This window comes from Rhopalosiphum padi, chromosome 3 (genome assembly GCF_020882245.1).
Source record: "Rhopalosiphum padi isolate XX-2018 chromosome 3, ASM2088224v1, whole genome shotgun sequence".
NCBI lineage: Eukaryota > Metazoa > Arthropoda > Insecta > Hemiptera > Aphididae > Rhopalosiphum > Rhopalosiphum padi.
In genome coordinates this window covers 69,111,565-69,127,408 of record NC_083599.1, presented here as the reverse complement: position 1 = coordinate 69,127,408, position 15,844 = coordinate 69,111,565, and the positions used below count along the sequence as shown (strand labels likewise).

Below are 15,844 nucleotides of genomic sequence, written 5' to 3'. Positions count from 1 at the left end.
AAATATTTAATAATAAACAGTATTTTGAACCTTTCTTTAATAAGTCTTCAATTTCTTTTTTAGTAAGTTGCTTGTTGTTTAAATCTTTTCCTTGTGCTGTGTTCATACTTTGAAGAATTGCTTTGTCCAGTCCAAGTTTCAAAGATGCTTTATTAAACATTTCTCTTTCATAAGTATTCCGACATAAAAGTCTATACACTTTAACCATTTTCTGTTGACCAATTCTGTGACAACGTGCTTGTGCCTAAAAATTAAATATATATTATAGTTAAAAAAATATATATTCATATTCAATCAATAGTTAAATTTAACAATATTTTACCTGAAGGTCATTCTGAGGATTCCAATCACTATCATAAATAATAACAGTGTCAGCTGCAGTCAAATTAATACCCAATCCTCCAGCTTTAGTACACAATAAAAATACAAATCTATCAGAATCAGGTTTACAGTATCTATCAATAGCAGCTTGACGTAAATTTCCTCGAATCCTACCATCTAATCTTTCAAAAGGATATCTAAAAAACAAAATTAGTCACTGAAAATATTTGAATTTAAAATGTATAAGCAACTTACTTTCTGTACACTAAATAATCTTCAATAATATCTAAGCATCGTACCATCTGACTAAAAATCAATACTCTGTGACCGTTGTCCTTAAGTTTTGGTAACAATTTATCAATTAATACCATTTTACCAGATGAATGAATTAAAGCTTTGTAATAAACATCGGGATCGTCACCATTTAAATTACGATAATCATATTGAATTTGATCTTCAGCACCTATAAAATTAAAATTTAACATTAAAAAATATGTAACAGATTACATAATTAAAAATAATTAACATCACAAATAAAATACCATTCAACAGATAAGGATGAATACAACATTTTCTTAATTCCATCATTGTATTCATAAGATTTGGTACGTTGGCAGAAGTAGTTCCTTTAGATAAAAATGAGAAATTTTTTTCCAAAATCCCTCTATAATACTTTTTCTGAATGTTAGTCAATTCCACCTAAAGATGAATTTTTTAATATCAAGTTGGTTATTACAAAATTTAAAGCTTACCTCAACAACAGTTTCTTCTTTAGGAGCGATTGATTTTTCAACGTCTTCTTTTAATCTTCTTAACATCATAGGCTTTAACAATAACTGAAGTTTTTGTACTTCAGTTTCAGATTTCAAAGCACCAAATTCTTGCAAGAAATCTTCACAGCTTGAAAACTGTGTTGGTTCAAGGAAATTGAGTAAAGAAAATAGCTCGTTTACATTATTTTGAAGAGGTGTTCCAGATAACAAAACTCTGTGTTCCTAAAATTAATTTAAAATAAATACTAGAGTAGTTAAAAAAGCTTTTTTTCCTAAAATAAACAATTGACAAAAACTAAACTTACAAGATTTAATGCACGTAATCCTTCTAACAATTTACAATTTCTATTTTTAAGACGATGAGCTTCATCAATTACACATAATCGCCAACTAATGTCTCGAAGTTCCATACAATCAGATATAATGGTTTCAAATGTTGTAATAAGAACATCAAACTTAGATATTTCTTTAATTATAGCCCCTTTATCATTCCGATAATACATTTCATATTGCTGTACCATATTTCTACTATGAGATCTACAAATAAAATTTTTTAATAAATAATAAACAATGTTTTAGTTATTTATTTATTTAATACTTTAAATTTGGTTATGTCCCAATATTAAAACCAGTAAAAATTTTTAAATTTTTAATGTTTATAAAATATGTAATATAATTTTAAAAATACTTACGATCCATGGTAAACAATAACATTTAAATCAGTCCATGCTTCAAATTCTCTTTGCCAATTTGGAATAGTTGACAATGGTGCTATAACTAAAAATGGACCTCGCACCCCATATTCATGAACAGCATGAATAAATGTTAATGACTGTATTGTTTTACCGAGACCCATTTCGTCAGCCAAGATACAATTGCGCCTAAAGTGATTATTTATTATAATTTAATAATGGTTAAGATACTATTTATTAAATAATAAATTAATTTATTAAACTTACCCATTATACCAAGAAAAAAGTAACCAATTAAGGCCTTCTAATTGGTATTCTCTAAGAGTATTGTTGCTTTTATAAACAGGAGATTTATCTAATTTCACCCAATCATTAGGAGATGGTTTTTTCTTAGGCTAAAACAGAAAAAAAATGATTTTGTAAGTTTTTAACTAGATAAATGTAATTTATAAAAACTATAATAAGTTTTGTACAAAGAAATATTCAGACGTAATATATTATCAATATGTTAAATATTTATAATAAGGTTGTATAAACATTCATATTAGCATGGCTACGGTCATCATATCAAATAATTAAATAATATTATAATTATACTATTCCTGTATTTACCTTCCATTGATCTTTTGGCGGTGTATATCTTATTCTTTCAAAAACTTCAATTTTTGCTGGATCAACATCTTGTTCTAATTCCCAAGTACTGTCTTCATATTGAAGAGATCGCCATTTCACCAAATAGTATTTAGTTGGTTTTTCAGCATTTGGTTCTTCTAATTGTTCCGATACATCAAGAACACGATCAACTTCAATATAATCCGGATTAAAAGGTTCTTCTTCGAGCTAAAATAAATATACATCAATAATAATAAAAATTTTTTGCATAACTTTAATTGTCACTTACATTTTCAAAAATATTAGTATTATTCGCCATTTTTTGTTTGAATCGCTTAAGCTTAGCAGCAATTCTTTTATCACCTTTCAATAATTCTTCCTCAGTTTTCCACTCACAGTGAAGATATGAAAAATTTCTATATTTTACATAATATTCGTCTATTTCAATAGTTTTCTTGGAACTATCTTCATTTTCATCTAATTTTTGTTCAATTTCATCATTTTTCTCTGATTCATCTTGTTCTGCCTTTACGGTAGTATCAGATTTTTCATCAGATTTGATAATAGATTTTTCTTCAGATAGGTCTTCTGACATCTTTTCAGATTTTTCATCAAGTTTTTCATCTGGTTTTTCATCACTTTGATTTTCTTCGATTTCTTTTTTAATTTCACCTTCACTATCACTAGGTGAATTTTTATCTTCTTTATTTAAATTAGTGGCTTCTCTTGTACCTTTTCGAACGGCTAATATATGCTGTACAACCATGGAATCCTCATCAGTTACATTCTGAAATAAATTAAATTTTTATTAAAAATACTAAATTAAAGATTACACACAATATGCGCATTATAGTATCTTAATACAAACGGCATTTTATTTTTATATTATCTTATTTTAATTACTTACAATATATACCATATTGGGCTTAATGGAATTACTTCCATTAGCATTTTTATCTTGATTTGTTTGTTTATTTTCATTTCCATTACCAGAAACCGTGGACTTAGAACGTTGAGGAGAAGAAGATTTTCTTGAATCTTCATCAGACATAGCTAACATAATGTCATCAACATACTTCTTTCTTTGTGTATGTCTACCAGATCTTCGTTTCTATTAATTACACAAAACAATTATATAATTTTAATATCAATTTAAAGAATACAAATAAATAAATACATTTTTATTTTGTTTTTCATTTTATAAAATAAATTATTAATAATAGTTATTATAAATATTTGAACATACACAAATCATTTTCAATGTATTTGTTAACATTTATAATTAATTCATTTTTACATAATTTATTGTAAAATGTGTGAATAATTTATTAAATAAATAAAAATTAATTAAAAATTAAAAAAAATCTTATGTGTTTTTATCAAACATTATAACCAACTATTAATGCATTTTTAAAACTTTCTAAAGCATTATATAATAGTAGATAAACATATTATTTAGAATAAAAAAATAAATTATCAGATACTTACATTATCATCACCTTCAGGAGACGGTGGTGGTGTAACATTAGGTTCATCATTTTCAGATTCATTTGTTACCAGTGGTTTAGGTTTCTTGCGTCTATAATTAAAATTTAAATAACAATTGAGGTTGTGGTGAGAAATATAAAGCTATACAATTTTTTTTTTATAACATACTTGGAAGCACGACTACTACGACTTTTTGATTTTCGATCAGTACTACGTTTAGATGATTTTGAAGATTTTGTAGGCTGCTCTGGTTGACTTTCAGGCAATGATTCTATATCTGCTAATGATTCATCAGCTGTAACTTCTTTATCATTCTTTACAAGATTTGTATCAAGTTCAGTGTCATCCAACTCCTTTTCAACAGCTTCATCAACCTTCATTTCCAATTTATCAGTTAAATCTTCATCATTTATTCCCTCTTGCTTTACTTCAATTGTATTTTTACTATGATCTATTTCTTCAGATACTTTATTTTCAGGTGGAGAGTTTTTCTTTTTCTTTGATTGTCTAAACAGTAAAATATACCAAATTATTTTTTAATAATACACAAATTTATTGAATCAATATGCTTTCATTATATTCAAAATACTGTTACTATAATAACCACTCAAAACTCAATAAAATATGATGACTTTTTATTGATGATAAAATTTCATTAAATATTTATCATGAAATATCTATCAAAAATGTTAATTGCTTAAAATGTTATTTACCTTTTAGGCTTTGTAGGTGGAGGAAGAGGAGTTGTTTCAACTGTTTCAGCTTCTAGAATAATTTCTTTTTTCTTACGATCTTTTGCTTTAGATTTAGGAACTTTAGTTGCTTTAGGCTTTTTTGTTTTTGGAGATTGTGATTTCTTCGATCTAAATTTGTATCATATAATTATTAAAAAATCAAGTCAAATTACTATTATATAATAATAAAATAAATAAAATACCTTGGAAGTCCTTTTAATTTCCTAGGAGATCCATCAGATAATGAATGAAGTGGTGGGGGAGGTTCTTCATCTTCAGTGAAATTGAAAATACTAGATTCAGCTATTTCTTCATTTTCAACTTTTGGAGAAGCTGGAGGTGATACTTCTGCGGTCAATGTTGGCGGAGGAGGATCATGTTCACTACCTGACCAACAATCTCGTTCAAGAGATTGTGGTTCATTTAATTCTGCTGGTGATAATGATCTAGACCGATGTGAAACAACTGAAGTATTATCATTATCAACTACTGATTTTTCTTCAACAGGACTTCCAATTGGTGATTGAATGTCAGGATCAGAATCTTTTTTTACTTCTGTCGGAACTTGTGGTGACAGTACTTCAGATTCAGGTGGTGGAGATTGGTTTATTTGTTCCATCAAAGGAGATTCAGCACGAGATTGTGATTCTGATTCAACTGGAGACTGAGGCATTATTGGTGGTTGTTGTATTTGTTGTTGAGGCAATTCCTCTTGCTGCGGTTGTTGTGGTTGTGGATTTTGTTGTTGTGGCTGCTGTTGTTCAGGAGACATTTGTATAGGTTGTTCAAGATGAACTGGAGGCATTATAGGCTCTGGATAAGGAACAGAATTAGACACTATTTGTGACTCAGAAGTACAGGGTATTATAGGTTGCTGCACCGGCAGCTGTTGCAACTGTTGAGGTGGAGGTTGTTGAGGCACATGCTGTGGTGGAGGACATCCTAAGGATTGCATATGGTGATGGTATGCAGATTCAGAATTATTATACATTGACGATTGTGGTATATGTTCATGATGCATTGGGTTAGGTGGCATTCCCATATGTGGCATTCCAGGCGCCATCATATGATGAGGTTGAGCCATACCAGGACTCATATTCATATGCATTGGCATCATATCTTGTGGCACCATAGGATGTGTTGGCATTTCTGGTTGTAATAAGGGAGGAGAAAATGGAATTTGCTCAGGCTCTTGGGCTTTTTTCCTGCTTTTTCTAGGTCTAGGTGTCCCTCGGCCTTCGCCTGATGTACTACCTCTACCTCTTCCCCGTCCTCTTCCTCTTCCACGACCCGATACCTATATTAATTTTTAATTTATAAAGTTATTTCATAAAATAATTTTTAAAATATTAAAAAATAACATACTACTGGTACAGCCGGTTCCATGATGGCAGGTTGATACATAGGGTTAACAACTGGACAGTGTACACCACCCATGCATTGATCATTTGCTTCATGTTGTTGTAGAATAGATATCCTATCTTGAATATGATTTATCTAGTGAAAACCATACATAGGTTAGTTACTTAGGTTTTAAACAATCATTAATAGGATATAGTACCCACATGTGTTGTCTCCGTCTTACACACGTGCAACATAGCAAATTTTCTTTTTCCCGTTTCAATATTGTGCTGTTAGTTTTGATATTAGACTGAACTGACTTATTATAAAATTCAAAGGTAACAGTACAATATTGAAACTGGTGAACGAAAATGTGCTGTTGCACATGTGTAAGACGGAGACAACACATGCAGGTTCTACGTACTCTTAAGAATTGAAGTTTTAAGTTATTCAAATATTTTACAACTATAACAGACCACTGGTGAATGTTATACAACTGAATACATATGCTACTCGCCACAATTATAACCTAAACTCATTGTTCCTCTTCTTTTCATACACACTAATAAACTAAATAATATACACTTATCTCAAACAAACCTACATAAATAATAATTTAATATTGGTCTGCTTTCTACTTTCTTAGTGTATAAATTTGATTGAATATTAAATATAAAAATATAAATGTCATACCCTTAGTTGATGATCAGGACCAGTAGGTGGCATACAATATAATTCTTGAAGTTGCTGTTGCAACGCTGCCATTTCTTGTTGATGACTAATTGGCGAAGAATGATACATTCCCGGAGGTGGAGGGCCTCTAGGATCGTACATTGAAGCTTGGGAATGTTGCATCTGCTGAGGTGCATCAGGTGGTTGATTGCCGATCATTTCTTCCATTTTGTTACCATTTTGATACTGTGACATTGAATCATTATACCCAATACTTGTAGAAGTCATACTGTTAGACCCCATATGTTCCATAGAACTTGGGTTCTGGTTTGTTGGTTGTAATTGTTGTTGCTGTTGAGCTGGCGGTATGTTTGTTTGTGGTTCTAAAGTTGGAGGCATATCTGCAGAATGTGAAACAGGAATGTGTTGCGGTTCTAAAATGGTATATTTATTTTGTGCGTTAGGAGGATAATCAAGATTATTTTGATTTGGAATAGAATTTGATTCACCCATATTAGGTATATTATTCATATTCAAATTACCACTAGAATTAGAATTTGATTGAGATTTAGAAGAATCCAGATTTTGGTCTTCAGATGGCATAGCTGAATAAACTGGTAATCCTTGGTCGTTAATATTTTGAGAAACCATTCCTCCGTTATGAGGAGGTCTCGGTGCTGATTGCCAATGTGGAGAAGTATTAGCTTGTAAGCCACTTCTATATCCTGGATAATCTGTGGTTGTATTAGTATTAACTGTAGGCATCACCATTTGTTCAAGTTGTTGAAGGGTACTCTGTTGAGCATATGGAGATGGGCTTGAAGTAGCCACTGCTTTGGGAGTTAATGCTGTAGCAGGCCTTGGAGACATGTTAGATTGAGCGGAATGAGGATGTGGTGAATGCGTAGTTGGTTTTGCTGGCGACATTACAGGCCTTGGAGACATTTGTGGTCTAGGTGACATTTGAGGTCGTGGAGACATCTGAGGCGACAGTTGGGGAAACTGTGCACGGTATTGCGGTTGAGGGCTTCCTCCTTGAGAAGTATGAGGTTTACTTTGGTTACCCCCACTAGGTGGCCCGTAAGAAGGATTACTAGGCACATCAATTCCTAATGATCTTTGTGGCATTTGTTGTTGTGGTTGTTGTGGTTGAGATTGCTGTTGTTGAGGTGGTTGAGGTTGCTGTGAAAATGCTGGATGAGAAGTCATTTGTGTTTGTAAATGGTTATAATTTGATGGAGCTTGAGGATTAGGAATTTCAGGCATTTGCATTTGTTGCTGTGGATATTGTTGCATGTGATGAGGTGGTATTCTTGAAGAAACTGTAGTAGTATTCTGTTGATGACCATAAGCAGAATATCCAGGTGAAGTGTTTGAATACATCATATTTTGATAAGGTGCCATTGATTGTTGTTGACTTCGCGAATAAACACTAGATGGAGCTTGATGTGAAGTCATCATAGATACATACTGGCCTGGTTTCTGTTGATTTTCTTGACTGGGTTGTTGTTGATAGCTCATATGCTGTCTGTATGATGGTTGGGCTATATGTGGATAATGCCTACTAATACCTGGAGCAGGATAATTAGACCAAGCTTGTAAAGCAGCTTGATCAGTGGCACCATACATGCCTGCTGCAGCATCTGAATAAGGTGAATACTGTGGCGGTCCAGATTGTCCTAAATTAGGTCTTAGGCCTGAAGAAACCCTACTTGATCCGTAAGCTGATCCAGAGTGATTAGAATGAAAGTGATCCATGTGATTACCAGGGTTGTAATCAGGTGCACTCGGCCCTGCACCACCTGGGGGTCCAAATGATGCAAGTTTTTGTAGTGGAGACTCCCCTTGGTGACCATGCATTTCTCCAGGTAACTGATATGGCTGCGATTGGGCATAACCTGTATTTGCAGGGGGTTGACTTCCACGACCTGCCACATCGGTGAAATTATCTCCTCCCAATTCAGATAAACCTTCCAACATGTTTCCACCCACATCCTCTCCAAACAACTCATATGAATCCATAGTCTTCTGAACCAACTAAATACTGCTATTTAGCAGATCTTCATTGGTGTCGCCGTCTGACATTGTTTGATACAATCGTAGTTTATCAGTTTTGGATTTATTTCCTAAAACAAAAAAAATAAAAATTAATTTGGCTAAAACAAAAAGAATATTATAAATATAAATATTTTATATATACTAATTTAAATACAATTTAAAGTTACAGTTGATTTACAAAAATTATACATTTCTTAATAGAAAAAATCTTGAATGTTGATTGCTGATATGAATACACTAAAAGGGGAAAAGCTATACGCTTACGACTGTTATTATGAACATAACCGTTATAACTTTTCCTCTTTCAGCATACTCAAGTTATGAAGAACTAATCTATTTTAAGCTTAATATTAAAAAAGTTTACAATCCAATTTTTATGTGTAAGAAATGTTTATACAAAAATATATATATTACAAAATAAAAATGAATTAGATTTTTACACTGAAAATAATAAAATGAGTTTAGATGACTTTATTGTGTGACTTTATTAATCACACATTTATAAATACTAAAAATACATATTTTTTTAAATTAACTTAGATTACTAGTTAAGTAATAAGACAGTGTAGTTAAGGTTTAGGGTTAACAAACAAAACAATAACAATTAAAATACTTATTTTAAAAATAAATCTATACTCGTTTTCGAGGTTGTTGCATTTATAAATGCTATGCTGTGATATTTAATCTACTAATTAAAAAGAACCAACTACTTGTAATAAAAATATATCTGCTTCATCAACAAATACTTTAATAATGTATCTACCATACATATCGTTAAAACTTGTGTAATAAATACAAAGATTTAAAACAGATAATAAAATATTGTTTATATTGTCATTGTTCAATTTAATGTGAATACTGGCTATAGAATTGATCATTTATTAGGATAAAAAAAAATTAAAATTTCAATCAAATCATATAATTGTTATATTAAATTGAAATTTTATTAGAATAACAATACTTTGGATAATTAAATCACTTTAATTGTTTTATAACTTTTAATAGACAAAATCATAACTAGTTATACATAATTTTAAGATTAATTTTGAATTTTAATTATCTCTAAACAAACAGTAAATTAAACATTAAGTATAAACGGTTGGTAGTTTTCTAAAATGTTCGGTAACAGTGTTATTTGCCTTTAACCAATCTTTACTAATGTATAATTTTATGGGAAAAACTTAATAAGATCAAAATGATTTTTACCAATGCGATGACATTAAGTTAAATTCATTGTAAATCTATTTATAAAAATGTCTTGCATTCTTTGTTATTGAGTTGCTTTAAAATGTTAAAAAAATATAAGCTTAAATTTAACTATAGTAAAAATATTTAAATAATTAGATAAAATAATAAATTAATAAATAGTACATAATAGATAGTAAATAAGTTACCCAATAAAGTTATTAAATAACAAAAAATATAAATTTACCTAATTTAAATATTTTATCACGTTTTTATTGTTATCATTATTTAAATACAGTAACAGTAGTATTACTTAAATAAGTTAGTTGTCATATTTACACGTCAAAATATATTATATTTTGATATTTTCATTATTTTTGAATCTATTTACTAAACAAAATATGTCAATGGAATATTATATTTCGGTTGTTTTTCTCAAAATATACAAAAATTAAACCACAACACATTAAAACAATATGTTTATATAAAAATAATATTTACATAGACATATACACATACCTCTTATATCTAACTACAAATATACCTACTTTAAAACTTGATAAAAATGTTATTCTATAGAACTCTAAATATCTGACTTATAATTGACTTATATAATTTGACTTTTAATTGATATATGTAAATTAAAACTTTATTTTTGAATAAAAAAATTATTAACGATTGAAAAAGTATAGGTTTTAAAAGGATGTTACACCTGCGTGTATTGTTTTATTCCCATACAACATATAATTGGATCATTATTATGTTGTTATGATTAATTTTAGAGTGAATTTACCTATTATCAAATTCATAGGTAAGAACATTATTTGTACTTAAGCGTTAGAATTTTTTTTTACATTTTAATTTTTAAGCTAGAGTAAGCATTTTTAACTTGTGTAATATTTAAAATGCTTTTAACAAGCTTGAAAATTTAAAATCAAACAAAAATCAACGCTTAATCACTGGTTATGCTCTGAAGTTTAATGATAAATCAATTCACTCTGATATTAAAACTAACATCACAAAATGGGTTCTACTGAATGTAAATTTGTTATGTTGTGCATTTATTATAAGATAGAAATAACACACATAGATACAGGTGTAGTGTCCTTTGAAATAATAATATGCACATTAAAATTATATAATTTAATTGAAAATAAAACAAATGACATTTATTTTTATTGTTAATTTCTAAATTTTAAGTATTGGTACTTGGTAGAAATATATAATACTTAATTTAATGAAAAGATAGAATAATTCAAATAGGTAGAAAAAATAAACTTAATTAACTTTTTTATTTATAACTTCTATACAACTATAATTAAGCTGAATATTATAATTTGATAATGATTATTAAGTATGCAGTTTAAATAATTTAATTTGTTCATACATTTTACAATATCACAAAAATAATATAGTACATATTTATAATGAAAATTTATGAGTTATTGTTAATGTGTATATGGGATTTTATTTTCATTTTCTCTTAATACTCTGTTCAGAATAAGAAAATGTGAGCTAATGAACAAAAATTATTCATTTATCCCCATGGCCGACATCAACACTCTACTCGTCCGCATTTCACTACTAACTGCTGGGAGGAGATGTTGATAGTCAATCATTGCTAACTTTGACAGTAGAGGATGCTACAATGTATGAGCTAATTTTGTTTATTCTATTCTAAACAGATAAAAAGCTACACACTCTTAATTCTCAAATCTAATTATAAATATTATTTTTTTATGTGTGTTATAAGGAAACATAAATATGAAAAAAAATGAAAAAAATGTTTAAGAATATATTATATGGGTACCTATTCCATTAATACTTGGATAAAATGAATTCGGCACTTTTACACAACAAAATCAATAGGTAGAATGTCACTTTATTTAAAAAAAAAAAAATCCACATCCTGATTGATCACAACCCATATTTTACTTTTAAGCATCCAAAACAAAAAGTAGAAAACTTGACAAAGTTTCAAAACCTTTGTCTGAAAATAAAATAATGAAAAGAAGGTTGACATATCACTGTTTCAAAAAGAATTTGATATTCCTTATTAGTATTTACTAAAGTACTGAAACTTGTTATTTGGTAGTCCTATCAATTAATACAATTATCTTATTTTATTATTATTGACTTCATAATAATGGAAACTTAAATGAATAAGATAAACAGGGCTTGAAACCAATAATAGTTTTAACCTAAACTTTACTTTTAGTTTTAGTTTTTGTTATTTTATTTTAAATAGATACCTACACAATTTATATTTTTTGTACAGCCATACTACTCAGTTACCAATAGTCAGCATTATTAGGTTTCGACCAAGTTATGTCAACAATTTATTTAATACAGTTTACTTTCGATTATCCGCTGTCTTCCACGGAATCGTCTACATACCTATATGTATACAAAAAAATATATACGTATTGTATCTTTCCATTATAAATCATTATAGGTTTAATTGGGTTGTGAATTTGTCATACAAGACGATACAACTCTGTGTGACAAAATGTTATTAAAAAAACTTCAATCACAAGTTAAAAAGAAGAGTTTTCAAACAAAGAAACAACAACTTGTGACTGATTTTTTTGCACATAAATAATTTATAATTTTTATTAATTTTTCATTATAGATGTACATACATACATTCATTGTACATACATGTGTATCTTTTTTAATAATACATATGTAATAATAATTTTCAATTTCAATTTCCAATTCAGTTTTTATAATAAAATTTAATTTTGCGGATTATCCGCGGAATTCGTTTATCCGTGGATGTCCTGCCACCCTATTCCACGAATAATCGGGAGTAAACTGTATTTTGATTTTTGTCAAACTTTTCGATTACAGTTTTTGTTTAAGCTTTTGGTTGCCGCTTAAGAAAATAAAAAAGATTTAACTGGTGTTTCAAAAACTAATTTCAATCCACAATTTTAAAATCAAATAAAAATGCTAAGATTTGTTAGGTTTTAAATTAATTTAAACTTTAAGTAGGTAGCTACAATATTAATTAAAATATTTATATAAATACCTACCTATATTATAGGTGGTGTAAGTGCTTAAGACATTATAAAAATATATACTTTAAGAATAAAATGCAAACGTTAAGTTATTAAGATTAAAGTTATTTTAAATTAGGTACTTCTTTAACTCCAAATGTAAGATATTATACTTCAAAACATTTAGTGAACGTAATCAAGAATGAGTTCACAAATGTTAACAATAGATCCAAGTACATCCAATATACTAAAATATAGCAGACTACTGAATGACATTTAACACATTCAATGCCGACATCACTTGCTCCAACACTTGAATACTGACACGCCTGGCCAATGTAGGAGGGTATCAGATTTTATATACATCTTCATAGCGATTTAAAAACTTGGCCAAGAGTGTATGACTATAATATTTTTGGCCACTCAGTATATATTTTTAAATAAGTTGGTATAATTGATGTTTAGTTTCCTCCTTTTTTGTGATTGTGAGAAGATTTTATCAATCAATTATTAGCATGGCATGTAGCGTGATATGCCAAAATAATGTCGGCAATGAACGTGTTAAAAGACCATTAGTCAACTTATAATCTTATATATCTCATATTCTGTAATTATTTCACCTATACTCTATTTAGGATAAATGAGAAGAGCAATTCATTGCTTAGCTAACAACTAACTGGTAATGTACATTATATCTCAAGTCAAAACCAATATACAGCTCTTACTACAAAAATTAGTGTAGGATAACATGAGAAAACAGCTGTGTATGACAATTAGGGATGATGTCAACCAACGACAAAGTGCCTAGATGTCATTTAGGGGTCTGACTGTGTTCGGTGTTTCAGACTACATGCGTGAGAGTGGTTACACTCCAATTCTAAATAGAGTATAGCCAGTATAGGTCATTTCCAAGCTATTTACAGGTACCTAAACCTGTAAAAATATACCACTGTAATGAATTTGACATGTAGGTACCTAATAAGATAATTCCTTATACTTAATGTTATTAATACCTACATACTTAAGAATAATCTTCTAATTATAACATGGTTTAAGTATGTAAATACATCAAACAGATGCATATTTTAAGTATGTCTATGCAAATACTTTAATGAATATCTATACCTAATTTTGAAATTTTTAATAAAACACACTACATTTTTCATTTTCAAACGATTAGATTGTTCAATATTAATAACTGTTCATCTTTCGATCATCACTTTAAACACTTTAAACAATTTTGGACAAAAAAAAAAAAAATGCTGATAAAAATTACAAAAAATTTTAAGTAGGTTTTAAGTTAGTTCATGCATACATTATTTAGTATTTTTAGTTACTTATTTCTATTTCCATTACCTAAATAGTTGAAACATTAATAATAAATACACGTACTTAACTATTTATAACAGGTTATCTAGATAGGTAGGTACCAATTAATATAAAATTACATGTATAGGCAATTTACTTTGATTTTCAATACTTGAGCCACTGTTGCAGACTAAAATCGTTTAGTGAACATTAAATTTAGTTGGCCATATTGAAACGTTTTAAAGACTTGACAAGGAAAAGCACATACCTATCTTGTAAAAGCCTTGGGTCAGATAGTGGACCTAACCCAACCTAACCTACATAAAGGTATGTCACGTTTAAAAGTATCGTTATTACATACGTTTTGATCTGTAACCACTGAAAATAGGTAAGTAATCTAAGCACCAGACAAATGTATAATAATTCACTTTGCAGCAGTCTAACTGGAGATAAGCGCATCGCGGTAGACTGCTGTAGAGCGAAGGCGCCGGCGGCGAGCAAAAATAAAAAATACAATATAATAATCCGCCGCGGAGACGAGTCGATCGGAGTGCTCGCGATCGACTCGAGTAAAAATAAAAGCAATAACAATTTATAATTTTAGTAGGTAAATAACAACGAAAATATAACGAAAACCACAACCACAACAATATAGTAATAGTAATAACAAGCGAACACGTATAATCGAGGCCTTACCAAAACACGGGTGTTATCCCGTCGGCGTGTTCCAGGCCGCGTTCTCGCGAACGGCACTATACGCACTCACGCACGCAAACCGCGAATTCGGCGAATGGTAGAAAACAAAATTACGGCCGAAGATCGTGTGGCGCGACGGGACGACGACGGCGGCGGCGGCGGCGACGTGCACGGCGCGGCGAGACGCGTACCGGACGACCAAATGTCATGAAAAACCGTAACGGGCCCGATCGGACGGCGATCGCAGCGTTTTATTTATTTCCGTTCCGTGTCGTTTGCGTCGTTTACGGTTGCGGTCCGTGTCGTACACTATCCCTGTGCGTTGTGCATCACCATCGTGTAAACAACAAACAAAACGACGACAGCGGCGGCGGCGACGACGGCGACGGCGACGACGACTACGACTACTACGGCGGCGGCGGCGGCAGTGACGGTGGCGGTGTTGGCGGCGGCGGCGGCGGCGGTACACTTACACACGCGCAAACTCACGCACACATAAGCGCGTGTATACGCGTGCGCGCGTGTGTGCGTATGTATACATGTACAAATAAATATTATACATATATATATATGTAAATACAAACATATATTATTATGTGTAAATGTATATTATACGTATAAATATGCATATATATATATATAAATTATAATATAAACAGACGCGTATACACTACGGCGTGTACAGATTTACGCGTTCGCACGCACGCTGACGCGGCTCTTTTATTTTTTCACCGAAAACTCGGTGTCTGCATTTTGAAACGCACAGAATCAATGCCGAGAGCCACAATCATGATAGCGTAACGCCAACGAGCGAGCCACCGATAAACCGCGTACAACGATAACAATAATAATAATAACGATAATAGCAGTAGTTAATAACTAATAAGCAATAAGCAATAAACAATAATAATAAATAATAATAATAATAATAATAATAATAATACTAATCATCATCATAATAA

General features: G+C 30.3%; 1 protein-coding gene across 6 annotated transcripts in view; it reads right to left on the bottom strand.

Annotated features, from left to right (window-relative positions):
• Positions 1-15,844, bottom strand: part of LOC132923701 (chromodomain-helicase-DNA-binding protein 7) — a 40,149-nt gene that overhangs the window by 23,288 nt on the left and 1,017 nt on the right. For 4 of the 6 annotated variants that reach the window (XM_060987632.1, XM_060987637.1, XM_060987635.1 and 1 more), the window contains exons 2-18: positions 6,655-8,759; positions 5,986-6,117; positions 4,824-5,917; positions 4,600-4,749; positions 4,055-4,393; positions 3,887-3,977; positions 3,306-3,509; positions 2,688-3,185; positions 2,399-2,626; positions 2,054-2,181; positions 1,787-1,975; positions 1,400-1,631; positions 1,074-1,316; positions 864-1,020; positions 577-784; positions 323-518; positions 31-244 (exon numbers count right to left, since the gene is read on the bottom strand). In XM_060987632.1, coding sequence (XP_060843615.1) covers positions 31-244; positions 323-518; positions 577-784; positions 864-1,020; positions 1,074-1,316; positions 1,400-1,631; positions 1,787-1,975; positions 2,054-2,181; positions 2,399-2,626; positions 2,688-3,185; positions 3,306-3,509; positions 3,887-3,977; positions 4,055-4,393; positions 4,600-4,749; positions 4,824-5,917; positions 5,986-6,117; positions 6,655-8,655 — 6,304 coding nt within the window. In that variant the 5' untranslated portion in view covers positions 8,656-8,759. Of the gene's footprint in view, positions 1-30; positions 245-322; positions 519-576; positions 785-863; positions 1,021-1,073; positions 1,317-1,399; positions 1,632-1,786; positions 1,976-2,053; positions 2,182-2,398; positions 2,627-2,687; positions 3,186-3,305; positions 3,510-3,886; positions 3,978-4,054; positions 4,394-4,599; positions 4,750-4,823; positions 5,918-5,985; positions 6,118-6,654; positions 8,760-14,882; positions 15,286-15,844 lie in introns of those variants that run through there. The other 2 variants (XM_060987636.1, XM_060987633.1) reach the window with 2 other exon arrangements.